The sequence below is a fragment of the Hyphopichia burtonii genome, assembly GCF_001661395.1.
Source record: "Hyphopichia burtonii NRRL Y-1933 unplaced genomic scaffold HYPBUscaffold_1, whole genome shotgun sequence".
Classification (NCBI taxonomy): Eukaryota; Fungi; Ascomycota; class Pichiomycetes; order Serinales; family Debaryomycetaceae; genus Hyphopichia; species Hyphopichia burtonii.
In genome coordinates, this window is record NW_017963728.1 from 617182 (window position 1) to 643390 (window position 26209).

General features: G+C 34.8%; 15 protein-coding genes and 1 non-coding gene across 16 annotated transcripts; 8 read left to right on the forward strand and 8 right to left on the reverse strand.

Moving 5' to 3' along the window:
* Window positions 1–309: 309 nt before the first annotated feature.
* Window positions 310–2400, reverse strand: RAD16 (DNA repair protein; the record flags this gene model as incomplete). The annotated part of the gene is made up of 1 exon (XM_020218285.1): window positions 310–2400. The coding sequence occupies one exon, from the start codon at window positions 2398–2400 to the stop codon at window positions 310–312; it is 2091 nt and encodes a 696-aa protein (XP_020078605.1).
* Window positions 2401–2951: 551 nt separating this feature from the next.
* Window positions 2952–3858, reverse strand: HYPBUDRAFT_8910 (uncharacterized protein; the record flags this gene model as incomplete). The annotated part of the gene is made up of 1 exon (XM_020223837.1): window positions 2952–3858. The coding sequence occupies one exon, from the start codon at window positions 3856–3858 to the stop codon at window positions 3022–3024; it is 837 nt and encodes a 278-aa protein (XP_020078606.1). The 3' UTR covers window positions 2952–3021.
* A 278-nt stretch (window positions 3859–4136) lies between these two features.
* Window positions 4137–5327, reverse strand: TIF34 (translation initiation factor eIF3 subunit i; the record flags this gene model as incomplete). The annotated part of the gene is made up of 1 exon (XM_020219167.1): window positions 4137–5327. The coding sequence occupies one exon, from the start codon at window positions 5325–5327 to the stop codon at window positions 4281–4283; it is 1047 nt and encodes a 348-aa protein (XP_020078607.1). The 3' UTR covers window positions 4137–4280.
* Window positions 5328–5467: 140 nt separating this feature from the next.
* Window positions 5468–6654, reverse strand: HYPBUDRAFT_151266 (carboxymethylenebutenolidase). Its single transcript, XM_020220413.1, has one exon. The coding sequence runs from the start codon at window positions 6323–6325 to the stop codon at window positions 5516–5518; it is 810 nt and encodes a 269-aa protein (XP_020078608.1). The 5' UTR covers window positions 6326–6654; the 3' UTR covers window positions 5468–5515.
* Window positions 6606–8123, reverse strand: HYPBUDRAFT_3512 (uncharacterized protein; the record flags this gene model as incomplete). Its single annotated transcript, XM_020223351.1, has 3 exons — window positions 6606–6652; window positions 6705–6885; window positions 7095–8123. The coding sequence occupies 3 exons, from the start codon at window positions 8121–8123 to the stop codon at window positions 6606–6608; spliced, it is 1257 nt and encodes a 418-aa protein (XP_020078609.1).
* Window positions 8124–9087: 964 nt separating this feature from the next.
* On the forward strand, window positions 9088–9159 carry HYPBUDRAFT_t1. Its single transcript has one exon. It is a non-coding gene; the product is annotated as a tRNA-Glu (tRNA).
* Window positions 9160–9545: 386 nt separating this feature from the next.
* On the forward strand, window positions 9546–11144 carry TRY3 (Try3p). The gene has a single exon (XM_020220414.1). The coding sequence runs from the start codon at window positions 9585–9587 to the stop codon at window positions 11100–11102; it is 1518 nt and encodes a 505-aa protein (XP_020078610.1). The 5' UTR covers window positions 9546–9584; the 3' UTR covers window positions 11103–11144.
* Window positions 10950–12839, forward strand: HYPBUDRAFT_236098 (uncharacterized protein; the record flags this gene model as incomplete). The annotated part of the gene is made up of 1 exon (XM_020223184.1): window positions 10950–12839. Exon 1 carries the CDS (start codon window positions 11259–11261, stop codon window positions 12837–12839), a length of 1581 nt encoding a protein of 526 aa, XP_020078611.1. The 5' UTR covers window positions 10950–11258.
* Window positions 12840–12871: 32 nt separating this feature from the next.
* Window positions 12872–14756, reverse strand: SPB4 (putative ATP-dependent RNA helicase). The gene has a single exon (XM_020220415.1). It carries the CDS (start codon window positions 14745–14747, stop codon window positions 12897–12899), a length of 1851 nt encoding a protein of 616 aa, XP_020078612.1. The 5' UTR covers window positions 14748–14756; the 3' UTR covers window positions 12872–12896.
* A 166-nt stretch (window positions 14757–14922) lies between these two features.
* HYPBUDRAFT_101873 (pseudouridine synthase) lies at window positions 14923–16245 on the forward strand (the record flags this gene model as incomplete). Its single annotated transcript, XM_020218156.1, has 1 exon — window positions 14923–16245. One exon carries the CDS (start codon window positions 14923–14925, stop codon window positions 16243–16245), a length of 1323 nt encoding a protein of 440 aa, XP_020078613.1.
* Window positions 16246–16270: 25 nt separating this feature from the next.
* Window positions 16271–17147, reverse strand: VPS22 (ESCRT-II subunit protein). The gene has a single exon (XM_020222849.1). The coding sequence runs from the start codon at window positions 17034–17036 to the stop codon at window positions 16296–16298; it is 741 nt and encodes a 246-aa protein (XP_020078614.1). The 5' UTR covers window positions 17037–17147; the 3' UTR covers window positions 16271–16295.
* Window positions 17148–17258: 111 nt separating this feature from the next.
* On the forward strand, window positions 17259–19187 carry HYPBUDRAFT_3518 (uncharacterized protein; the record flags this gene model as incomplete). The annotated part of the gene is made up of 1 exon (XM_020223352.1): window positions 17259–19187. The coding sequence occupies one exon, from the start codon at window positions 17259–17261 to the stop codon at window positions 19185–19187; it is 1929 nt and encodes a 642-aa protein (XP_020078615.1).
* A 68-nt stretch (window positions 19188–19255) lies between these two features.
* On the reverse strand, window positions 19256–19714 carry CTF8 (Ctf8p; the record flags this gene model as incomplete). The annotated part of the gene is made up of 1 exon (XM_020219455.1): window positions 19256–19714. One exon carries the CDS (start codon window positions 19712–19714, stop codon window positions 19256–19258), a length of 459 nt encoding a protein of 152 aa, XP_020078616.1.
* A 677-nt stretch (window positions 19715–20391) lies between these two features.
* Window positions 20392–22002, forward strand: HYPBUDRAFT_171737 (DUF3112 domain-containing protein). The gene has a single exon (XM_020222850.1). The coding sequence runs from the start codon at window positions 20570–20572 to the stop codon at window positions 21974–21976; it is 1407 nt and encodes a 468-aa protein (XP_020078617.1). The 5' UTR covers window positions 20392–20569; the 3' UTR covers window positions 21977–22002.
* A 707-nt stretch (window positions 22003–22709) lies between these two features.
* On the forward strand, window positions 22710–24116 carry HYPBUDRAFT_3521 (DUF3112 domain-containing protein; the record flags this gene model as incomplete). Its single annotated transcript, XM_020223353.1, has 1 exon — window positions 22710–24116. One exon carries the CDS (start codon window positions 22710–22712, stop codon window positions 24114–24116), a length of 1407 nt encoding a protein of 468 aa, XP_020078618.1.
* Window positions 24117–24597: 481 nt separating this feature from the next.
* On the forward strand, window positions 24598–26091 carry HYPBUDRAFT_102222 (DUF3112 domain-containing protein; the record flags this gene model as incomplete). Its single annotated transcript, XM_020218183.1, has 1 exon — window positions 24598–26091. The coding sequence occupies one exon, from the start codon at window positions 24598–24600 to the stop codon at window positions 26089–26091; it is 1494 nt and encodes a 497-aa protein (XP_020078619.1).
* Between the last annotated feature and the right edge of the window lie 118 nt (window positions 26092–26209).

Consider the following 26209-nt stretch of genomic DNA (forward strand, 5'->3'; position numbering starts at 1 on the left):
AATGGATTGGGTAATTGACTATTTGTATGGGAAAGAGAAAGAAAAGAAGCTTTTTATAAAGGTGGAATTTTTCACTTTTTTTTTTCCTCACTATATCTTGATTTCTCCATAATTAAGAGTCACTGTAGGACTTTATCTAATTCTTTTGCCGTAGTTAAAATGAGTCACTGCGAAAAAAAAAAAAGTAGACATTATACAAATTTTGCAATCATTGAAAGTCATAATCATTTATACTACTATATATATACAGGTCTATGGGTCAGAAAGCGAATAAAAGAAAACAAAAATTATTTTGTTGTGGTAGCAGAACTAGTTCATAAATAAAAATTGTAAATCGTCAGGGGTCAATCTATTAACGGCAGCATCATCGTGATTGATGGTAGCATTAATCATATTAGCCTTTTTCTCTTGCAACTCAATGATCTTCAGTTCGATACTATCCTCGATACAGAATCTGGTGATTTTAATTGGACGTTTTTGGCCGATACGATGAACTCTATCCATTGATTGCCATTCAACACTAGGATTCCACCAAGGGTCCATGAGGAAAACTTGAGATGCTTCACATAAATTTAAAGCAACACCACCGGCTTTCAAGGAAACCAAGAAGATTTCCACCTGAGTGTTTTCCATGAAATACTTGATGGTATTATCACGTTGCTGCGGGGACATGGAACCTGATAATTTGACGGTTTGAAATCCTGCTCTTTTGAGTCTCCACTCGATTAGATCTAACATTGAAGTGAACTGGGAAAACACAATAGATTTTATGGTATGGCGATCGGATCTGAGTTTGTAAAGCTCTTCAACCAATGCTTCAATTTTTGTAGACGATCTCCATTGATTACCATGAGTCCCCAGTTTAATTCTGTTAACAATAGAGGCCTTGGTGAAAAGCTCTTCGTCTACTTCCAAAGCTGGTTGCTGTAAGTCAATCGATAATCCAATGTGACAAACAGGACAACTCAAGTTTTTCTCTTCACCCATAAAACTCTCAGTATATTCTTGAATGCACATACGACAAAACTTATGGTGACATTTCGATTCGATAGGTTCTTCCGCTTCATCGTCGCATAATTGACATATTATAACACCTTCAACCTCATTTGATAAGGCATTACTACCAACTCTTTTCAAAACCAAGTCCGGGTGGTCAGCCAACTGTCTCATTCTAGTGATTAAAGTGAAAATGTTAGCATAGTTATTCAAAACGACCCCTTCAGCAACGTAATCATTAAACTTTCTTTTAGAGTCACTATATAGGGAGGTGTATAGATCTCTTTCTTCTTCATTGAAAACGTCTCTTCTGATTTCAACCACTCTTGGAGGTAATCCTAAGTCATCTGCTCTTTCTATTTTAGTTCTTCTTAACATTACATGTTTCAATAATAATCTGATATGTTGAAAACTTGTCAAACCATCACCTTCAATACCATGTTTTTGAATGTTTTTCAACATAAAGTGATTGAAAAAATTTGTATGAACCATTGGAGCATGATTACAAATATCACAATGCCTCCAATCTGAAAATGCCCATTCGTGATTACTGCAATCACATTTAGTACAAAAATATTTATAAAAGGGATCTAACTTCAAAAAACGAATTAACGAGTACATTTCACCAATTCTATTTTGTAAGGGAGTACCAGTTAAGCATAATCTCTTTTCACATTGAAGGTTATTTGCTGCTTTAGCAGTACCCGAAGTACGGTCCTTAATATTATGAGCTTCATCTAAAATAACACGGTAAAATTTAATATGATGTAATGCAGACTTTTCTTTGATAAGACCTGCTTTTCTTTTAAATCCGTAATGTTCTTTTCTATAAACCGATTCCATCACAGAATAAGAAGTTAATATAACGTCATACTTACTGAGTTCTTCAACGTCACTTGATCTGTTAGCACCATGGAATAATAATACTTTCAAACTTCCTGGTTCAGTATGATTTTCAATTTCATGCTTCCATTGCATTAATGCAACCGTTGGTCCAACAACCAAGTTTGGTCTTTTGGTTAAATCTGACATGAGTAATGCAATTACCTGAATAGTTTTGCCCATACCCATTTCATCGGCCAAAACCCCAGACTCAAACTCGCCATCTTCCTGTTTCATTAACCAATTTAATCCTTCAAGTTGAAATGGCAAAAGTTTAAGTTTCATCCCTGGCGGTTGGGAAGCACGTTCGACTTTTACCTTATCAAGAGACTGAAGATATGGGAAAACATCCTTCAAGTGCGGATGGTGTTCATATAATTTATTGGTCATTCTAGTGAAATAGGGAACTTTAACTTTGGGTTCCTTTTTCTTTTTGGTTGCACGTTTCCTAGTTGGTTTTTTGGGAGCCTTTTTCTCCGACAAAGGAATATCGTCTTCTTCGTCAGATAAGCTGATAGCCATATCAGCAGATGAACCATTACGCGTGTTTCTATTTATCGATACAACTTCAAGGTCTTCGTCTTCATCTTCGCCATCGTTATCTAGAGTGAAATCATTATCTTGATCGTCGTCTTCGTCATCTTTCTTCTTTCTTTTGGCAGATTTTTTGGGTGGACCCCTCTTCGGCTTCCTTTTGGTTGAGCCATTCATTTCCACAAAATCTTCACCATTTGGCTCTTCATCTGATTCTTCTTTATAAGACTGTTTCTTTGATCTGGGTCTACGAGTACGCTTGTTTGACGCGTAATCTGAGTCATTTATTATGAAACCACCTGCTTCTTGATCATTTGATAATTCTCCATTCATTTCTTCATCGACTGACATGTTTTTGAATGCGCTAATCCTTGATAATAGTGTGGTTACTGGATTATAAAGGTAGTTGAAAAATCGGACTTTACTTTTTCTCTTTTTCTTTTTTTTCATCTTATCGCAATAAAGAGAAGCAACTCACACCTGCATTTTCTTGACGTCAATTGCGAAATCTACAAATCCATCGCTTGATTCATATTAAATCGTATCATAAAACTATCTAAAATCATATAAAATCATATAAAGTCATATAAAATCATAATGTAAAACATCCTATTGGAATCTTTTACGGAGTAAGACAAATTCTTCATCTTCAACCTCCTCCATAGTTGGTGAGTGTTTCACTTTAGGAGCATTATCATTATCACTGTCGCTTTCACTAGGGGTTTCGTACTCTGAAGTTTCCGAAGAGTCTGAGACGGAAGTGAATAATTTACTTATAGGAGTTTGAGTTTTAGAATCTGGTACTTGTTCTTTCTCTTGTTCCTTACGATCTTCTAATTTTCTCAACTTCTTCTCTTTCTTCTTTAAAGCTTTCAACTTTGTTTTTTCATGTTTTCTATTCTTCTTGTAGGCTTTTTCTATAGATTTAGCTTTACTTTGTTTCTTCTTATGTTCAGCTGTTTGGTTTTTGATAGGAAGATTTATCGTAAGCACATTCAATTCAGGGTGGTATTTCCAATCGATATGTTCAACATCAATGCGTTTTGGCTCTAATTCAAACGCTTTCAAGAATTCTTCAGCTTCGGAGATGATTTTCAAGACATATCCGCTATTCTTATTTTGAATTAGTCTTATTTCATATGAGCCAAAATCACCAGCATTTTTATATAGTTGAATTTGATGTACATTATTTGTTTCAACCTGCTTAACGAAAACTTTTCCCTGGTTGCGTTTTCTTTCAGCATCGAGCCGTCTCTGCCTTTCAGCTTGCTCTTGCTGCGCAAGCTGATGGTAATATTTCTCTAACTCGAAGCGGCGTTGACGTTGGCCATCTAGTCGTCTTTGATACTCGATCTGATCAAATACGTTACTCCATAAGTTATTGGTGCAGCCAAATGGATGCGAATTGTCAATAGCGAATACTGGTTGAGTAAATAAGTCAAGCATGTTTGTTAATAGTGTTTGAAATCTTGTAAAGCTCAATAGTAAAGACAGATTAGCTTGGTTTTATAGACTTTTCTTCTAAGCTTAATTTGCAGCCTCTATCAGGAACTGTCTAGAAGCTTCCAGAATAAGAAAGAATCACCGAGAACTACTCACCCGTACACCTTATGTTTTCTAATTACTTTTAACAGTCATTAGGTAAGTGAAACCACTCTTGCCACCACTGCTTACAAATAGATCGAAAAGATATACATAATATTGAAAGATTATTATACAAGATTCACTAGAGTAAATCAGAAAAGTTTATAATTGGAAGACAGAGTTCTTCTTAATAAAAAAAAATTTTTTTTATATGGTTTTTCATTTTTTATTTTCTAAATTATGACGTTAAGTAGTTGGATTAATCACATTAATATGACGTTAAACTAAGTAGCACCTGCAGCAATAGCTCTTTCAGTTCTTTCGGCGTCAAATTCGAAATCAAAGTAAGATTTATCAAAGAAATGCAATCTAATAAAACCATCTTCCCCACCACTAGCATAACCAGTACCTTCTGGATGAACTGCAATAGTATTTAAAGGACCGAAGTGACCTTTAACACGACCGATTTCATCGATGAAAATTTTATGATAGAATCTTGCTTCGAATTTACCTTGAGATTCAGCAGTAGTAGTAACATTTCTTGCTTCTTGACCACCACCTAATATAACAAAATCTTTAACAGAGGTTATGGCAGCAGTATTCATTGGAGCATCGGCTTTATAGACTTTTAATATTTCGAAAGATTCAACGTCAATTAAAGTAGAACATTTATCTTTAGAAGCAGTAATAAAGTATGATTTATCTTCAGGGGCAAATTGTATATCAGTAACTGCAAGAACTTTTTCTTCATTATGAATACCGTGGGCTTGAACGGTTTGAATGAATTCACCGGTTTTACCATTGTATTTGGAAATATAACCATCTTCATGACCAGCAATAATGTATTCACCATTGTCTGACCAACCGGCAATGGTAACTTTTTTAGCATCTTCTCTGGTTTTAATGATTAAAGCTGGTTCTGATGATTGGTTGGATAATTCTTCGTTATTTATATTAAGAACAGTAATGGTACCGATTTGACCCATAACTTGATCAGTAACCGCTAATAATTTTTTATTATCTGGAGAAAATGCAATTCTTCTAACTGGTGTTGGCATATCAAAAGTGTATACACATTCACCATTTGATACTTGCCATAATTTTATAGTCATATCGGCACTACCAGTGGCAGCTAAGGTGGAATTGGAATCAACGTCAATCGACCAAATAGTACCCATATGTCCTTCTAAAGTTCCTAATCTTTCACCATTTGATGAATACCAAATGGATGCAGAACTATCTTTGGCAACGGAGAAAATTAAATCCCCTTCCTTGTTGAACTTAACTTGAGTCAAGGAACGCTCATGCCCCATTAATTTGATTGGTCTCATTATGTCTTGATCCGTTTTCTTCTTTGGTTTAGGGAATGATTGGTAAATCTATCTTGACTTTGATTTTTTCACTTTTTTTTTTCACTTCTTTTTTGTTGAACGATGCTACACATAAAAGAAAAAAAAAAAGAATTATGTAAGCCACGTCACGTGACACCCGTGCATTTATATATATCTAACTACAAAGATTAACAAACATTTTCAATAACTTCTTTTTGACCGTCGTGGTCACCATATTCCAATTTCAACTTTCTGTTGAATAATTCAAATAAAAACTCCATACAGTTTTTCGTGGTGGCAGGATCGTATCTACCTTTACTCAATTCATCTCTAATAAAAGCGTGTTGAGCATCATTAATTTCAATAAAAGTCATATCGATATTATTTTCTCTAAAAGTACCTCTAATTAGGTCTCTACCTTCTGGTGGGACATGATTATCTTTACAACCGAAGATCATAATGATTTCACCCTTAATTTCTTTGATTCTTTGTAAAGTATCGTCATTTTGGCCTAATCCCAACGCATGATTATGAATATCAGTTGCAAAAAAACAAACTGCAGCTTTAACACGTTTATCAAAACTTGTTCTTAAAGCGACATGTCCACCAAGACACATTCCCAGACTTCCAATGGATCCATTACAAGTAGGTAATGAGCATAAGTAATCGATGGTAAGTTTATTATCTTCATCAAACGACTTTAACTCCTTGGTAATTTTATATTTATTACCTTTATCAGTACCTTCGACATCGTATGCCAAAGGTTCATGTGATTCGAAATTGTGGAAAATAGATGGACATGCAACTATGAACCCCTGGCCAGCAATATCTTTTGCAAATCTCGAAACTGGACCAGTCACTTGGTAGATCTCACTGTGAACAACTACCCCGGGAAACTTGACATTGGGGTAGTTAGGAATAGTAGGATGATACACAAAAATCCTCATGGTGGTACCATAGGAGGTTTTCACATCGTGATATGATTCCTTGATAAGCATGTTGAAGTCAATTGATAAGATGCTTCAAAGGATAAGTCTTTCTGAAGAAGCTTGTCGTTTTTTTTTTTGTTTTGTTGGTTTTGGTTTAATTCAACCCGTGCCACTGGTCTCTTTATCGAATACGACTAATATAAGCCGTAGATTTAACGATTACAATTTACTTTTAAAAGCCAGTAACAATTTCGTTTATTTCGTCAGTATTCAAAATCAATCATAAAAGAGAAAAAAGTCAAACAATCAACAAGTCGAATAACTATAGATCATAAATTTACCAATATGATTATTTCTTTCTACCATTAGCAGCATCAGCTGCTTTTCTGGCATCGGCTACATGGAGGTTAGTAAAGGTATATCAAATGCTACATTTATCTAAACATACCTTCTGCTTGTTTTCTTCTCATTTTATCAGCATCACTTTCCATTCTTTTAGAAGGATCTCCTGATTTTTTCTGATTTTTTTGGTTTTCTTGTTGTTTCTTCAAGTTCTTAGCTCTTGCAAGGTCTCTTTGGTTGCCTCTAGCCATGATGATGAAAATTCCCGAATCAATAGGTGCAAGTAACTTAAAAAAATGATTTGACTGAGAAATATCGAGACTTAAATACGGCAGATTTTTCATTTTCCGATTTTTTTTTTTCGTTTTTTTGTTTGTTTTTGGTGTGGAAATTTCTGAGACACCGGTTTACAGGTGATTTTTTGCACCATATATTTATTAGAAATATATACATAGATCTACACTTGAGTGAGTTATTTTTGTTCCAATTCAAAGACAAGACCACCGTCAGTTTTTGGATCGTAAGGTTTGATTAAGAATTTAGAGAATTTTTTCAAATTTTCAATCCCTCTAATTTCGCAACCTAATAAAGGCATTTTAACTAAATGGTAATCTTCATATAATTCACCCATTTGATCCAAGTATTTTTTTTGCATTTTCCATCTTGATTCACATCTTTTACAAGAGGATTCGTCACCTTCAGCAAATAATAATTGATTAACCACAATTGAGTTAACATCCATATTATAAGACATTAATTCTTGAATCATTCTTTCAGTTTCATATAATGATAAGAATTCCGAAATACAAACACAAATGAATGTGGTTAAGTCAGGATTGGTGAATTGCTCGTTAACTTCCGCAACTTGAACTTGAATTTCATTCAATTTACCAAACATATCCTGTTGTTGACCACCACCTAACATATTCAACATTGGACCAAGTTTCCCACTTAAATCTTTGAATTTAGATAATAATTTTTCTAATGTGGCTGGTAATTGTAAGAAACGTAAAGTATGACCAGTTGGTGCAGTATCAAATATAATTGTTTTATAAGAAATTGCTTCATTTTTTTCATTTGAATCATTAGTACTAGCTTTTTGATTTTTAATATGTTTCAAAACTTCCATAAATGATAATGCTTCATCGATACCTGGAATAGATCCAGTCATATCGCTCATCATGCTTTTCAAAGGATCATTCGGATCGTTATTATATTGTTGAGCTTGTTGTTGTAAATCACTCATTGCTGCTTCGGGATCAATTTCCATACATGACAAATTTGATAATCCTTCAACCGGTCTTGCATCTTTACCAAACTTTTGACAGAATGCATCTGATAAGTTATGTGCTGGATCAGTTGAAATAAGTAAAAATTGATCATTTGGATGTGCTAAAGCTAATTGAACTGCTACTGATGATGACGTAGTGGTTTTACCAACACCACCTTTACCACCAACAAAAATCCACTTTAAAGAATCCTGGGTGATTATTGACTCTAAGCTTGGCTCTAATTCTAAATCCATTCTGGCGTAGCTTTGGTTATCTTATTGAGTAAAAGAAGACACCTTCGTTCTAAACATGCTTTCGATTTTTTTTTTTTTTTTTTGGTTCTTTGATACTTTTTCGGTGCGCCTTTATCGTTAAGCCCTTGTTCAAAGAAGATTCGAGAATTTGTTAGGGATAATGATTGCAAAAAAGTCGACCATGGCAAAGAATGCCCAATGCAGCCATTGCATCCGCTTCACTTGTTTTAATCGTGGATATGGTTTGGATCATATAACGATGCCATGGGTTTTTCAAATTTTTGGAATAATCTGAGAAAAATTGTGTATTGATAAGGGGATTAGTGAGCCTTCACAAATTTGAATGCAAAGGGATTGTAATTATCAAGAGTAAGGTCTTGCCATGTGACGTAGTTCTCGTTTCCGGCCACCAGCCGTATTGTTTGACGAATCTCTTTGAATAAACATATATCTATTCATTACAAGAGTATTTTGTGGGGTCTTGACAGTATTTGAATAGATGCTGACTAAATATCTACAGACAGGCGAGAGCCTGTCTCACAGGTTTCAATGTATTCACGGGAATTTCTTGACTAACCGTAGCAAAAGCTTGCAATTTTTTTGTGAAAGTGTATTGCAAAATTCTAGTAAGCCAGTCGAGCCACGGGTACATTGAAGAACAAGGCTGTTGTAGTTCAAATCAAACATACGAATCAGTTAGAAGTACCAGAAAAGAATCGAGCGGCAGTGACTACGGTACCTGGTCTTACAAGAATAGCACTCTGCAGCAATATTTTCTCTGCCAATCCATTAAAAACTTTTGGATACCAAACCTAATATGAATATAAGCACATATAAGCACGAAACTATTGTTTAAACATTCAAAAGGCAGATAATTATCGGGATTTTTTTTAAAAGAAGTCTTTTAAAAAGAACATAAGAATGTATAGTTTAAAAGCACTCAGATAATTTTTTGTATAAATTGTCCGATATAGTGTAACGGCTAGCACGGTTCGCTTTCACCGAGCAAACCCGGGTTCGACTCCCGGTATCGGAATTTACTTTTTCTGATTTTTTTTGCGTCGCCCTCTCTTGAAACTGCCTTCTCATAAAAACACCAAAACGCATAGGTTAAACCTACCTATTTAAAGGGTACCCACGTTGGTCCCGATACACATGTAAAGAGTAGCCCCAAAGCCATTTCAAAAGGCGGTCTGAGGTGACATTTTTTTACGGGAGCTTTTAGATGATTGTGCGGTTTTGCTGTCAGTGCATTTTTTTTTTTTTTTCTATTTCGGTCTCTTGTTTAGCAGGCGAGGCTATTGTTTTATATTGAAAAGAGCATCTCTTCAATTTACTACAAGATTCGAATCTCTTTAGTTATAAGGTTGGCTAGCACATTGGTTATTAAGTTTGATAGGACGTCGGCCAGTTTAGATTATGTCAGATTGAAGCTTAAAGTTAATTAGTTATCCAATTAATATGAAATTTGCTAAGGTTTTACAACAAACGCTTGTTGAAGAAGATATACCAGAAGAATGGGTAGAGGCAGCCATTAAATATAAGTCATTGAAGAAGTGTATCACCAAAGTTGTTCGGGAGTTAAAGTTTTTAGGGCTAGAGCAGAATACACTTAAGTTTTTACTAGAGGATCCAAATAGTGAAGATGGGACTAAAAAGATCATTGAAGTTGATCAACATGAGACTTTACCAAATAATCCGATAATTGCAGAATACACTTTGACTAAGTCAAATGATAAATCCAAGCCGATATTGCCGTACCTCAAGATAACATTGAATTATGATGATGATGAGTATACGGATGATCATATTCATGAAGTTGGATTACAACTTAAGCATAAGATTGAAATGTTATTGAATAATGATGATTTTGCTGATGATGATCATGAAGAACCAAATACTGAACAACAAGTTATTGAGATTAAAGAAGAAGGGGACAAACTTATACTATCGCCCCAAACAACTCATAGCATACCGAGTAGGCTGGGATCCCCAGAGCCCTTTGAATTGAATAATTCGAAATCGTTAGATAAAACTATTACTGAAACCAAGGAACCAGTTCCAAAACAAAGCAAAACCAACGAAATTGTAATCATGTTGAATTCAGATACTAAGTTTTTCCAAATGTTGAATAAAGAATTAGAATCTTTGGATGACTTGAAATCAAAGGAAGAATCAAATTTAATATCTCAAGTAGACTCGATAAGTCACTCGGTGAAAAGTTTATCCAGTCCAAACGTATCGTTGAAAAAAACAGACTTGTATAAATGGAGAGAATTATTCAAAATATATTTAGATTCTGAAGTCTATTTCAAATACAACCAAACCAATTCAAGTGCATCAGAAAGAAACGCTGAACAAATTAAAAAAAACTTACAAGAGTTTGTGAATAGGGTGACCAAGTCAGGTATAACAGACCAGTTCAAGAAGAAAAAATCATTAGCAGTCTTTAATCAATTCATATCAATGAATTACCACTTACTTAAGGTTTTACAATTCCAATCAATAAATACTGAAGCTTTTAGAAAAATTTTGAAAAAGTTCGATAAGCAAACTTCCCTTAACGTGAAAAATAGATTCCCTAAATTAATCAATGATGACCATGTCTTTTTCAGTGGTGCATCTTTGGCTCAATCAATTTGTTATATCATGCAAACGTCGGTATTAACCTTGATACCCCAATTGGATGATTATACTTGTCCAATCTGTACCTCGGTTGCCTTCAAACCAATAAAATTGAGTTGTGGTCATGTGTTTTGCGTGAGATGTTTGGTCAAATTGAAACAACAAGACAAGTCAAACTGCCCAATTTGCAGACATGAAAATGCAGTTGTAAAAGCTGATTCCACCAATCTAGACCTAAAGTCAATGGCCCTAATGAAAACTTACTTCCCACTTGAAGTCAAAGAAAAATTGAAAGAAAGGGATAAAGAAAGGTATGATGAAGTCGTGGGTAAAGAAAAGTGTATAATCATGTAATCTCTTGTATAATAAGTTGGTACTGTAAAAAAGATGTTGCAATTTTTTTTTGTTTTTTGCTTTTTCTTGTAGATTCTCAAATCGACCTGAGAGCTCGGTTTTTTCTGTTAACAATAACTAAGCAATTGCTTCTAATCAGCAAATTCCCATTCTATAATGAGTATAGATAAATCAACTAAGTATGATCGTCAATTGAGACTATGGGAATCAACTGGCCAGCAGAAATTGGAGGATTCAAGTATATGCTTGATCAATGCAACAGCAACTGGCTCAGAATTGTTGAAAAATTTAGTATTACCTGGAATCGGCCAGTTTACTATAATTTCAGACTTACCAGTTACTCCCAATTCTCTATCTGGTAACTTTTTCTTAGACGATGAAGATATAGGCAAACCGTTGGCTACGGCAATGACAGAAAAATTAGTTGAATTGAATACTGATGTACAAGGAAACGCTATGAATGATAATTTGAATAACATACTCAAAAATGAATCACCTGAGTTTTGGAATCAATTCAGTGCAGTGGTTGTATGTGATTTCATTTCGTCTGATGATTTAGATAAGCTACAAGACATCACCTGGAATATAAAGATTCCTTTATTTGTGCTCAATACCCTTGCCTTTTATGGATCGTTGAAATTAATAATGCCAGAAACAACGGTTGTCGAAACTCATGATCCTTCTAGATTATTTGATTTAAGAATAGACAACCCATGGGAAGAGTTGAAACATTATGCGGACTCGATTCACCTAAATGAATTGGATGATACCGACCATGCTCATATTCCGTATATTGTTATTTTTTTGAAAGCTCTAACTGCTTGGAAACAGGATCATAATAACCTACCTCCAAGAACTTATCCAGAAAAGAAATCTTTTAGATATGATTACGTTGAGGCCTTATCACGAGATATAAAATCTGAAACGAACTTTATCGAAGCTTCTCAATCTGTTCATCGTGCTTTACAATCTACCAGGGTACCTCAACCAATTCTTAACTTGTTCGAGCATTCGAAGATTAAAGATGGGAATTTGAATTACCACACACCAATGTTTTGGATTTATGTCAAAGCTCTCAAAAATTTCGTAATAAAGAATGATGTTCTTCCTCTTCCTGGTAATATACCTGATATGGCATCTGATACAACAAACTATATCAAAATACAATCCATTTATCGTGAAAAAGCTTTGAAAGACATGAATGAATTCACCGTCGAGGTTTTAAAAATTTTGGAAAATGCTGGGAGATCAGAAGAAGGAATTAATAAAGCCCTGATTGCAACGTTTTGTAAAAATACTGCATTATTGCATGTTGCTGAAGGATCCAAAGATCTTTGTAACAATTATTTAATCAAAAAAGTTTTAGAAGGTAAAGGAAGTGAATTTGATACTGACCAATACAATATATTAAGTATCCACTTTGCAATTTTGACTTTTAACTTATTCATACAAACCCATGGAAGAATACCGACTACTGATGATTTCGATGGATTCACAGGCTTGTTTGTAGACAACTTTTCTCCATCTATACTAGTTGGAAATCTACCTAATTCAGTGGTCTTAACTTTCAGAGAAGTTTTGGCTCATAATTCTACATCCTATCATAATATGAGTAGTTTCATGGGTGGAATTGCATCACAGGAAATATTGAAAATTGTAACTGGTCAATATATCCCCCTTGACAATCTATTTGTATTTGATGGAATAAGGTCGGTCAGCGAAAAATGGAAAGTATAATCAATACAAAATTTTAAAAGATTATATTTAATGCATTTTATATATAATATATAGTAATCATAAATCATCGAAAGACCCTTGAACATTATTATTAGTTTTGCTCTTTTTGTTCATTTGCACAAGCTCTTTCCAATCAGTTTCAGTGCCTTCATCATCTGAAGATTCTTCCATGATTTGTTTTTCAATTGCTTCTCTTTTACGTTTTGACTTTTCTCTTCTTTGTTGTTTAGTCTCTTTCTTCTCGGTTTTAGAAGACCACGCTTCATTTTTAACTTTTAATAGTTTACGAGTTTTAGCATCTTTGGCCTTTTTCTCTTTTTCCAGTTGCAAGTTGGTCAATCTACTTTCCTCTTTAGCCTTGTCAGCATAAGAGTAGGTGTCCATATCTATTGGTGGATCTATAAGCCACCCATCCTCTGGCATAAGCTCATTCGGTATATATTTTGTTTCAGGCATTTTAGGAAGTCTTATTAAACCATACATTTTGGCAATACCTAAATAGTCAAGACTCTGTAATCTGAATATTGAAGATGCAACATGCTTAGAATAGTAACGGACAAACCCAACATATGCTTTCACAGCGATTTCATGCCTTGCCCTATCTTCGAGAACATGCTTTCTGAAATTTTCTTGAAATTTGTCATGACTGGTATTTACTTCGGGAGCTTTCATGTCTTTTACTACAACACCTTTCACTTCCAAAAAGTCAATGTAGTCTTCTTCACGGGAGTTTTCATTCAACATAAAAATTGCTTGTCCTACTTTGTTAGCTCTCCCTGTTCTACCACATCTATGCAAGAACACATCCGGGTCAGTAGGAGGATCTAATTGTATAACTAAATCCACATCTGGGACATCAATACCTCTTGCAGCAACATCTGTTGTCATTAAGACATATTTTCCAATGTTTATATCCCCTTCAGTGAACTTCTGCAAAGTCTTCAATCTGGGTTGAGTAGACAATTGTCCATGCAATGAAAAAAATTCTAATCCAGAGTCGTTGACAAGTCTTTGGAAAACGGAGTAAAAATATTTAACGGAAGCACAAGTAGGAAAGTAGACAATACATTTTTGATATTTATAGTCTTGCAACAACTTGAGCAAGGTTGTGATTTTTCTTTCAGGGCTGACCAACATGTAGCTAATATTCAATGAGGCAGGTGCCGAGTTTAAATGGGTGGCTTTAGACTTAACGGCCACCTTGACAGGGTTTGACATACCAGTTCTGAAAATAGAGTCACCAGCAGCAGATAATGTAGCTGAAAATAACCCCGTACGACGTTGCTTGGGTAATCTTTTCAATATATTCATAACGTCCTTTTCAAAAGACATATCCAACAACTTATCAGCTTCATCTAATACAGCAATCTCAACAGAATTAGTCTTCACATATTGAGAACTTAAAAAATCAAGAATTCTTCCTGGTGTTGCTATAAGGATATGTGATCCATGCTTACGGAAATGATCCAAATCTTCTCTTACCGAAGATAAAGACCCAACGAGTAACTGAGTTTTAATTTGCTTCTTATCCTCTGGGAGATATTCAAGAACTTTATCGAAGACCAGCTGGATCTGGTTTGCCAATTCTCTAGTAGGTGAAATAATTATCCCAAGCATATGTCCTTTCTTCACAGGTTCAATATCGCTTTCCTCTTCCTTGATCTGGTCTAATGAGCCATGAAGCCTATTGGAGATTTTCTGTAATACAGGTATAACAAACGCAAGGGTTTTACCTGATCCAGTGACGGACTCAACAACAACGTCTTTATTACCACTGAAAAGAGGAATCGTTGATGCTTGAACTGGGGTCATCGTCGGATAACCCAACGACTTAATAGCCTCTTTAATCCATGGGTGAAGTTCACACTTGAGATTATCCCACGAAAGTGATCCACTTCTTTTCTCCATAATGCTTTTGGATATGCTTTTAAGAACGGTAGCTTATACTGATTTGTGAAAAATTATAAAGGTATAGAGAAAACACTGCAAAAAAAAAAATTAAAAAAAAAAAATGCGATGAGATAATCGAAACACGAAGGTAGACCAAATTCATTCCAAGAGTGTCACTCCTTTCAATCTAGTTATGTTGAAGAGGGCAATCAGCTATATTTGGAAGACAGAAAGAGGATCTGCTTCTCGAACCATGGAGCATGAATATGAAAAATGGTCTAAACAACAATTAATTGACAAAATAAAAGAGCTTGAAAGATCCGAAGATAGCCCATCTACTTTGCAAACAACCCAGAATAACGAAACTCAAAAGACAAAAGAGCAGGATGTTACTCAGAAAAAGAAGAAGCCGAAGCAGTTTGATTTCTCCAAGCATCCTAAAAGATTCATTGCATTGAAGTTTGCTTACTTGGGGTGGAACTATAATGGCCTTAATTTTCAAAATGAACCGACTCCTTTACCTACGGTGGAAGAAGAAATACTCAAAGCCATGGCCATCGCAAAATTAGTCCTGGAAGCGGACCCTGCTGCCTGTAACTTTAGTCGCTGTGGTCGTACCGATAAAGGTGTGAGTGCAATGAATCAAGTCATATCTCTTGATGTAAGATCAAATTTATCAGCGGAGGATCAATCATCCATTGAAAATGATAACAAGGAAATACCTTATGTCACGATTTTGAATTCTTTACTCCCTACGGATATTAGAATCACTGCAATTTGTTTGCGCCCACCAACCGGTTTTGATGCTAGGTTTAGCTGCAAATACAGACATTACAAATACCTATTTAAGAACGACGATTTGGACTTAAAATTGATGCAAGAAGCCGCTAATAAATATGAAGGTGTCCACGACTTCCGTAATTTCTGCAAAATTGATGGATCTAAACAAATTACTAATTATTTTCGTGAAGTTTACAGTGCTAATATTATACATTTGAAAGATGATTATTATGTGTTTGATCTTAAAGGATCTGCCTTTTTATGGCATCAAGTCAGATGTATGATAGCAGTATTATTCTTAGTGGGTCAAAAGTTAGAAAAACCTACTTTAGTAGATGATTTAATGAATGTTGAAAAATATCCATCTAGACCTAATTATATGATGGCTCATGATCTTCCGTTAGTTTTATATGATTGTATTTTCCCAGAAATGGAATGGATTGTTGAAAGTAATACCAAGAAGTTAACTCGGGAGTATGCTAAGATGAATGGACTTGCCTTAGACTACCAAGTAAAAGCTCACATGGTTGAGATGATGGAAGGGTTTTTCATCAAGCAAAAATTGGAACCTATAGAAGGTGTTGGTAGTATAAATGCAGGTGACGGAGTTGGGAGAGCTTTCAAAAACTATGTACCTGTCTTAGAAAGACAGTTTGGTGCAACATTTGAAGAAGTCAATGAACGTCATAGACAAAAGAAGAAACGTAAGCTTGAAGAGGATGCTGAAAGTAAATAGACTATAGTGTAGTGAATAGTGTTAATGATTTGAACGTTATTTTATCTTTCTTAATTAGAAATCCAAGATGGTTCCCAATATTGGAAGCTCCCCTTAGGACCCTGAGCATCAACCCATAGAAACCCATTCATAATCATGTCATCAATTACCGATTTACAACGTAACTTGTCCCAACCATAATTATCACGTAATAATCTGTAAGTTACATAACCACCCATGAAACCACATAAATCATGAACTTTTCTTTGATCATTAGAGATATTACCATTATTACCGCCAGAAGATGCCGAAGCGTACTTAAGCCAACTATGATCATTTACCCGTATGATTTCATAGCCATTACCCAAGGTATCAAGTAAACCCAATGCTTTCAGTATATCATTCTCTGTGATTGAGGTCTTCAAATTAACATTCTCCAGAACCCGAGATACTAGTTCTTTCATGGATATCAATCCACCGTTGACATCACGAGTCTGTTGACACACTTCGACAATTCTAACTGAAAGACCAACATAAAAATTATCATTCTTTTCCACATTAGTCCACTTGTTACTGGCGTTGGAGTAAATCAATAGCTCAAGAGGGTCCACCCCAACCAGCTGACACATTTGGGTGAACTTTGCCCGAAATTCTGGATTCCGAGTGATCTCTTCACCATGTTCACTAGCAAAATTGATAAGAGCAGATTGAAATACAGATAATTGTGTTGATAATTGATCAGAATGTCTCTCACTGAGATATTTTCCTAGCTGAGTGTAAGCGTCTCTATCATGCTCTTTTCGGACACTCATACCAGAAGTATTTCTCTTTAATGTATCATATGATGATTATACAGTGAAAGTTTTTTGGGTAGAAAATAAGCTAAACGAGAGAAAATCACAAGGAATGAGTGCAACATCCGTGGGGATAATGTTTTTTTTTCTCATCGACTGAATCAAAACTGAAGTATAAAACCAAGGTTGAGTGCTTTCATTCGAGAAGATTACTGACTTCAGCTTATATTATACCTTGTTATGACAGTGAAAGTTAACCCACCAAGAGAGATTGAGGTAACTCTTGACAAAGGGATCAAGGGGACTATTGCAGTTCCACATTCGGTGGATAGTGAAAATGCATTTGCCGAAGGTCTTGCTCCATCAACACATAAGATGGCACTTATCTTACACGGCCAAGGGGGCCATAGGAACTACTGCTATCAAAGACATGTAGCGCATGCATTGGCGTTAGAATTGGGTATCTACTCATTGAGAATCGACTTTAGAGGAAGCGGAGATTCTGCTGAAAACATTGATTCTAAAAAAGGCCGCATATTGAAACAAGATATCGAAGACATTCAAACGTGTGCTGAGTTTATTACTGACAAACTGAAGAATCCATTGGGGATCAGTTTCGTCTTATCTTCAATAATCGGTCATTCCAGAGGAAGTTTAGCTACATTTTTATGGAGCATTGAACAAAATGAAATACTAAAATCTGATCCTTCTAAAGCATTTATTGTTCCTAATATTGTGAATTGTTCATCAAGGTACCAACTGCATACAGTTTTGGATAGATATCCAATATTCGATGAAGAGTTTCAAGATTTACCCCAATTATGTTATAGATACGGTAAGACTCAAGTTGTCTCAGTTCCAAGAGAAGAACTTCTAAGTTTATACCATGCCGATCTTTCGAAATTACCTGGATTATCAATGGATACTTCAGTATTGAGTATATATGGTTTAGAGGATACCATTGTTCCAATTGTTGACTCAGCACATTTTGCCAATGCTTTAAACCGAGGCCCATATTCTCACCGTCTTGAGCTAATTCCTGGTGCAGACCATAATTTTTATGGTATTCATCCAATTGAGACCCCTGGAGATGAACAAGATTACAATCCAAATAATCTTCCATTGACTAGTAAAAAATTGGTGAATTACAGTCAGTTGGTTACATCGTATATTATAAAATGGTTACAACCAGAAAATGAACTAAACAGATTCTATCAAAGTGCATCTACTATTGGATATGTATCAAGATGGAAACAAGTTGAAGGGGTTTCTAATTTCAGAGATTCTGGAGGATGGAAAATAACCAAACCGACCTTTTCAATTGACTCTTCAATCAAGCCGAATCTTTATGTGAAACCAGGGTATATTTACCGATGTGCAAACACAGCTTACATAACTGAAAAGGGAAAGAAAACTTTACAAGAGCTTGACATTAAAGTTATGTTTGATTTAAGATCAGATGGTGAATGTGCTAAAGCTGGAGTACCACAGAATTTAGAGAAATATGGAGTAAAAAGAGTTCATGCCCCAGTTTTTTCAAAAGACGATTACTCACCTCAACTGATTGCCCTTCGTTATACGAATTTGATGACGAGTTGGAGTACTTATGTTCACGTTTATGAAGATATGTTAGAGTTGGGAATTGAATCCTTCAAGACTGTATTTAAATATATTAGAGATGACGGTAGGCCATTTTTATTCCATTGTACGGCTGGTAAAGATCGTACCGGGATTATTGGAATGTTGATACTATTATTATTAGGAGTTGATAAGAATACTATTGCTAAGGAATATGAATTAACTACTATTGGATTGAAAAGCGATCATCCTATATTGAAGAAGGATTTTATCGAAAACGTTAATCATATGAAGGAGAAATTTGGTGCCAATGCTTCTGATATAGAAGATATGATTAAACAAGGAAGACAAGATTGGACGGTTGAAAATGATGGATTCCAAAATTTGATTAGTTCAAGATATGAAGCAATGTTGGCTACTATTGAATTGTTTAATGAAAAATACGGTAATATCATTGAATATTTGAAAAATCAACTTGGATTTTCAGAAGACGATATTAAAGTCATATATAATCGTTTAATAGTATCTGATGAGTTAACTTTCAAAAACAGTTCTCATATTACCCATCAAAGTCATTTGGCCAAATTTTAATTTGGAAAAAATATGTATTATTTAGAGTTTAATATACAAGTCTTATATTACACGAAGTAGAAGTAAGATTACATAATTGGTAATGGACGGTGTTTGAAGATAATTTTCTTCTTAATTATATCAACAATCTTTATATCTTCACTGTTTTCTTCATCGTTATCTTCATTATGAGGTATTCTCATCACTCCAAGCGGCGGATTTAGATTAACCATGCTACCAATTAAACGTTGTGATTTCCCAATAAATAAAGTGACTTTGGTAGAATCTTTAGGATCAAAATCAAGTTTCCCAAACTTGACTGCATAGTAAATATCATCAACTTTAGCGAAATTGGAAACGTAATCTCCTTCCGGGTTTTTATCAATCTGCTCTTGACTCAATGACGTGGGGAGATTTAACTCTCCTTGTATTTCTAGAATGGAAAGTCCGTATGGCGTCGATATTATCTCATCAAAAGACGACGGTTCGCTCTTCTCCAGCTTGAGAGCCTCATGAACCGCAGAATAGTCTACTCTAGTCGAAGGCATTGTCCATTTAACATGATTTATAGATGCTTTACTCCAACGCGTCTTTCATTCTGATGAATCAAACAATACACCCGTACATACCAAAAAAGAAAACACCGGGAGTGTCCGTACCATATCAATTGTGGTGTACGAATCAATGAACACACACGCCCATACACCAAAAAACTATCACTTCTTGTTTGGGTTTTTGACGAGATGAGACTCAAAGACAAAAAAAGTAAATGCTGCATTTTCTCATTTACCAAACTAGGAAGTTTCTACATGTCTTCGACACAATCGACATGAAGCTTAATGGCAGAATGATGCAACAGTAGCATTGTTAATAGGACTCTTCTGGGGACAGAGAGAGGGAAAGTATCATTCGAGGAGAAGTCTAATAAGGAGCAAAAGTCAATAGAAATGTTGTAGAGCTCGGGAAGGGTTGTAACAATCAAAAGTTTATTCCCAGTTCATTGCCTATACGGGATAGCCAGATGCAAGAGGCTTTGGGCTGCACTATCTTGGAGAGAAAAAATAAGGACTAATTAGGTTTTGATCCTAGAGGAACTATTGTAGAGAAAATTAGTGATTTGTCTTGAACATCATAAACTTTCCTAAAAGGGAAATTTGGGATTCATTGCGAAATTTAATATATAACTTAGAGTAAGATCAATTTCTTCAAAATTCACAGGGCAAATCATAGAGATCTTTTTTGAAATAGTTATTGATTCTTCCTTCGTTTATAAGACATTTTCGTCTTTGCATCAGCATTCACTTACCATTAATATCCAAAAAGACCAAGTAAATCCCCCATTGAATACCCGATTGAAAACTAAGTACTTGGTAAAGAAAAAATTGATTTGAATAAAGTCCAGGATGTCAGCTACTGATTATACTGCTGCTCATGGGTTTTCTCAGTTGTTAAGATATCAAAACAACTATCCAGCGCTAGGAACTGGAGTTTTGCTTTTGGTAGAACAATCCCATAATCTTTTGGGACCAGTTGTTCCAGATGCATTATTACAATATCAATCAGCATATCAAATTAATCTTTTTGGAGATTATCCGGACTCGCAAGATGATGTACCGTCAGCAATCTTTGCTGCTATATTTGCAATTTTAATGTTTCTACATTTATTAATATTCATGATTAATATATCAAGAAAACATCGATTTTGGCTTTCATTAGGATGGGTTTTCTATTGTCTTATGAGAGTTATTGGTTTTATCCTTCGTATCATATGGGGCAAAGATTTGTCAAAAACAAAAATTGGTATAACTGATGAAGTTTTCCTTATTTTACCATCGATTTTATTAACTTCATTAAATTTAATTTTAGCACAACGTATTTTCACTTGGAGACATCCAGTTGGTGGTTCTCGTAGATTGTTTTGGAATTTCATGATTACTTTATACGTTGTGGTATTGGGAGTTATTGCATTAACTATTGCGTGTGCAGCTTCTCCATATGTTCATTTTTTATCACAAAAAAATTACCTTCGTTATCAAAAAGCAGTTCAAGCTTCAGCAGTTTTAATTGTATTATATTCATTAACTGCTATTTCCTTATTGGCTTTAGCTTATTTTTTCAAACCAACTAGAAAAGATGAAAATTTATATACTTATCAACCTTGGTGGATTGAAAGTTTCAAAACTTTTTATTTTGTTAAGAAAAATGCAGTTAGAGAAGCTGAAGAAACTTTTATGAAACGTAATCATAATCATCGTCATGCCATTAGAGTGATTGCTGCCACTCATCATCATTATAATACCGTGGAAGGTCTTACCAATGAAAGAGGTGATTTAACTCATAATACTTCCTTGTGGATCATTTGTATTACTACCTTATTGATTTTTGTCGGTTCTATTTGTCGTTGTATCACTGTTTTCCAAGGCAGATATCAAAAGAATAGTTCTAAATTATGTGCACCAGTTGCCATGTATATTTGTTGGGGTTTGTTCGAAACCGTAATTAACTTACTTTATATAATTGGTAGAGTTGATTTAAGATTTTATAGACCTGATAGACTACCTAAGAAAGTTAGGTCAATCATCACTGCTGAACAATCTTTGGAACACTCTGATGAAGAATATGAATACTATACTACTGAAACTGAAACTGAAGGAGAATATGATCTGGAAGATGATGATTTTGGATTCTACCAACCAAGAAATACTTATAACAACAGGGACTCAGAACCTAGGAGAGATCCAAATAGAGATAAATTCATACTGGAAGCCAAAGAAGAAGATGAATCTGATTCTGAAGAGTTCCATTTTTAATCCTATATCAATCATTCGAATGAAAAAAAAAACTGTGTTTTATTTTTAAAAGCTGCAAATTGATACCTAATAATATATACCCTTTTCTCATTGAGGAGTTCAATTTCACAGGATTGAATACCCGTGATGGATAACAAAGGTCAATGGCCAGTAAATAGTGTACTTTTATATATAATACATCTAATGTTTAACGTTAAAACAAACCCATATACAATAAACCATGTACAATGAAATTGACTCCGCTTACCTAAGCACTAATCTGGAGATGAGAATCTTATGCAAGTCTTCCTCTTTTTGGAAGAAGAGCTTCGCAGCCTTTTCTGGCTTGTTTCTCCACCTAACACTATCATAATACAACGGCGAACAGGGCACTTTGAAAAAAATATTATTGTCAGTATGATAAGCGGGCAAAAGATATTTACTATCTTCAAGATAGGTAACAATATTAACTTTTTAACTAAAGAAGTAAAAACCGGTCGACTATTTTTTAACATCTTAACAAGGGGCTTTAATAATCTAATCATCTGAATATAAAAATAATGATGCAAGTGTAATTAGCAAATCTCTCATGTCAAAACTCATCTTTTTGGGGAACGATTACGTAGAAGGGTGGAGACTGAAATCATTTCAGTTACCCCAAAAACTTTGGCGTAGATAAATTTGACAGAAGATATTTATATATGATTGTATTTTACACCCAATTTAGAACACCTTGTTAGCACCCTAAGTAAAAATGACTTACACAGCGGTAGAAGGCCTTATGCTGTTGGTGAACTCTCTTCATAATGGTGCTGCTCCTGGAACAGGGGTTTACCCTTTGATTCTTTGGGCCAGAAACTTGCTAGGCCATGATCTTCCTCAAGTTTTAATTGATTATAACGTTGGTGTTCAAAATAATTTATTTGGTTCATATCCTACTGAAGCAGATGTAGCCCCAAGTATAGTTTTCACTTTTGCTTTTCTTCTATTGATGTTTGGCCATATAATAATATTGAGTATAAATTTATCTAGAGGTCATTATTTTTGGTTAACTCCAGTTTGGATTCTTCATTGCATTATTAAAGCTATTGGTTGGATAACGAGATGGGTTTGGGCACAAGATATTACTAAGATATCGGTTGGTTTAACTAGTGAGATTCTTTTAATTGTTTCTACTTATATATTGGTTTCTTTTAATTTAATATTGGCTCAAAGATTATTTACTTGGAGACATCCTGTTGGTGGTTCACGTTGGTTATTTTGGAATGTCATGATTGTTTTATATTCAGTTGTGGTTGTGGTTGTTGCTATTACAGTTTTAGGATCTTTTGTTCCTTATCTAGATTATCTTAGTAGATCGGCTCATGATAAATGGAATCAAGTTGTTATGGCTACTGCTGTTTTAATTATTCTTTATTCTTTAACTTCGGCTGCTTTGATTGCATTATCCTACTTCTTCAAACCAACTACAAAAGATGAAAACTTATATACTTATCAACCTTGGTGGATTGAAAGTTTCCATCCTTTCTACTATGTTAAAAAAAATGCTGCAAGAGACGCTGAAGAAACTTTTATGAAGCGTAATCATAACCATCGTCATGCCATTAGAGTTATTGCCGCTACTCACCATCATTATAAAATGGTTAAAGGCTTATCCAATGAAAGAGGTGCTTTAAAACACAATACATCTTTATTGATTATTTTCCTCAGTACCATCTTCATCTTTGTTGGCTCAATCGGTAGGGCAATTGTGGTTTTCCAACCAAAATACAATGAACATGAAAATCCTCTATGTAAACCAGTGGTTGCTTACATTTTTTGGGGGGTCTTGGAAGTTATCATTCATTTACTTTACTTGCTTGGTAGAGTTGACTTGAGATTCTACAGACCAGACATCTTACCTTTGAAAGTTAGGTCGATCATCACCGCTGAACAATCTTTCTATCCATCCGATGATGAAATGTCCGATGAATCAAGCACCATTAGCACTACATCAACCACTGAAGACTTGGAAAAACAACAAAAACAATACAATTCTTACAACAATTTAGCGAAACCTAATCCTCAGCCTTTGTCTCCACCTTATCCTACAAACGAATATGCACATGAAAAGAAAATGAACCAAACTAAACTAGATGATGAAGATGAATTCTTCTTTTAAGTGGAGTTGTATATGTTCTTTGCCCAATCGGGTAATTTTCTCCAAAAACCATCCGTACCTCACCCTGTTTAGTTTTCGCAGCTCTTTTTCTTTGTTCCGGTCTTGGTTGAAATTGGTGGGTGTACGGATGCCTTATTTGCACTCTTCACAGATTCGCTAGCCTTGAACCCCACTTGCACCTAGTGTTCTCGATTAGCTCTGTTTCGATGGAGGTTTATTCGCTTGAAATTAGCAGCATGTGCTAACGACCATGGATACTGGGATTATTGTCTGTGTTTTTTTGTTTTTTTGCTCTCTTTTATTACTCTTTGAGTGCTTCATTTAATTACCCTTTTGAGAGTATGACGGATTTAATTTTTGACAGTTTTTGGCTATCAAGACAATTTTCATTGATTCTGGGAGAACCCTTTATATGGAATAATTTCCTGAAGAATGAAAAATTAAAGTATTTCTTTGAAGCTGCTTATGCTGAAGTGAAATCATGAATACGACTACGGTTAAATTTCCTTCACCGCAATATTCTTCGCCACTTGGCGATCATTATACTGCTCTTGATGGGTTAATACATTTAATAGAGTCATTAAATAATGGGGCTGCTGATGGGACTGGGATTTATAAGCTAGTTACGTTTGCAAGAAACTTGATTGGATATGACCTCCCCCAGTTTCTTGTTAATTATGAAATTGAAAACCAAAATGATTTATTTGGTAGCTATCCTACTACTAAAGATAAGGCGCCTAGTGCCATCTTTGCTGCCGTATTTGGGGTTTTAGCAATACTTCATTTAATGTTGTTCATCATAAATTGTACAAGAGGACACTATTTCATCATGTCATTGGTTTGGTTTTTGAATTGTCTAATGAGAGTTGTTGGCTGGATCCTCCGGGCTGTTTGGTGTGATGATCTAACCCTAGTACAGCTTGGACTTACTGACGAATTTTTTCTAATTATTCCTTCCATTCTATTGGTTTCAACTAATTTAATCTTGGCTCAAAGATTGTTTACTTGGAGACATCCTGTTGGTGGTTCCCGTAAATTATTTTGGGGTATTATGCTTGCTTTATACGGGTTAGTTGTTATCATTATCATTATTACTGTTTTTGCTTCTTTTGTTCCTTATTTGAAATATTTGAGTAATTATAGTTACCGAGCTTATAAAATCATTGTTATGTTTAGTGCTGTTTTAATTATCCTTTATTCTTTAACTGCAATTGCATTATTAGGGTTATCTTATTTTTTCAAACCAACTAGAAAAGATGAAAATTTGTATACTTATCAACCTTGGTGGATTGAAAGTTTCAATCCAACTTATTTTGTCAAGAGGAATGCCGCAAAAGATGCTGAAGAAACTTTTATGAAGCGTAATCATAACCATCGTCATGCCATTAGAGTCATTGCTGCTACTCACCATCATTATAAGATGGTGGAAGGTTTATCAAATGAAAGAGGTACTTTGAAACATAATACCTCTTTGGGGATGGTTTGTGTTACTACCCTTTTAATCTTTATCGGGGCTATTGGTCGTTGTGTGGTTACTTTCCAACATCGGTATGCTAGGGATGAAGGTCCTGCTTCTAATAATGTCTTTATGTATATATGTTGGGGTCTATTCGAAGTTATTATTAATCTTCTTTACTTGGTGGGCAGAGTTGATCTTCGTTTTTATAGACCTGATGTATTACCTGGTAAAGTCAGAGCAATTGTTACTGCTGAACAGACTTATTATCCATCTTCTGAAGATGAAGATGAAGATGAAGAATATACTAATACTTTACGTTCTACTAGTGATTTTGAATCCTTTTCAAAACAAAGTGATGAAGTTGATGATGATTTGGATTTCCAAGCTTCTAATGGTAAAACAAAAGATTTACCTTATCCTGCTGAAGATTTCAAACCGGATTTTACAAAGCCTTCTCCTGCCTATAAACATGGCACTTATCCAAAAGATACTGAGCTGGATGAATTCCACTTTTAATTATACCCTATTTATTTGTCCTAGTTACAAAACACCTTCAATTCTTGTTAATTACTTTTTCTTTTTTGATATTTATTTTATTATAATCATACATCTTTGTATTGACACACAAACAACG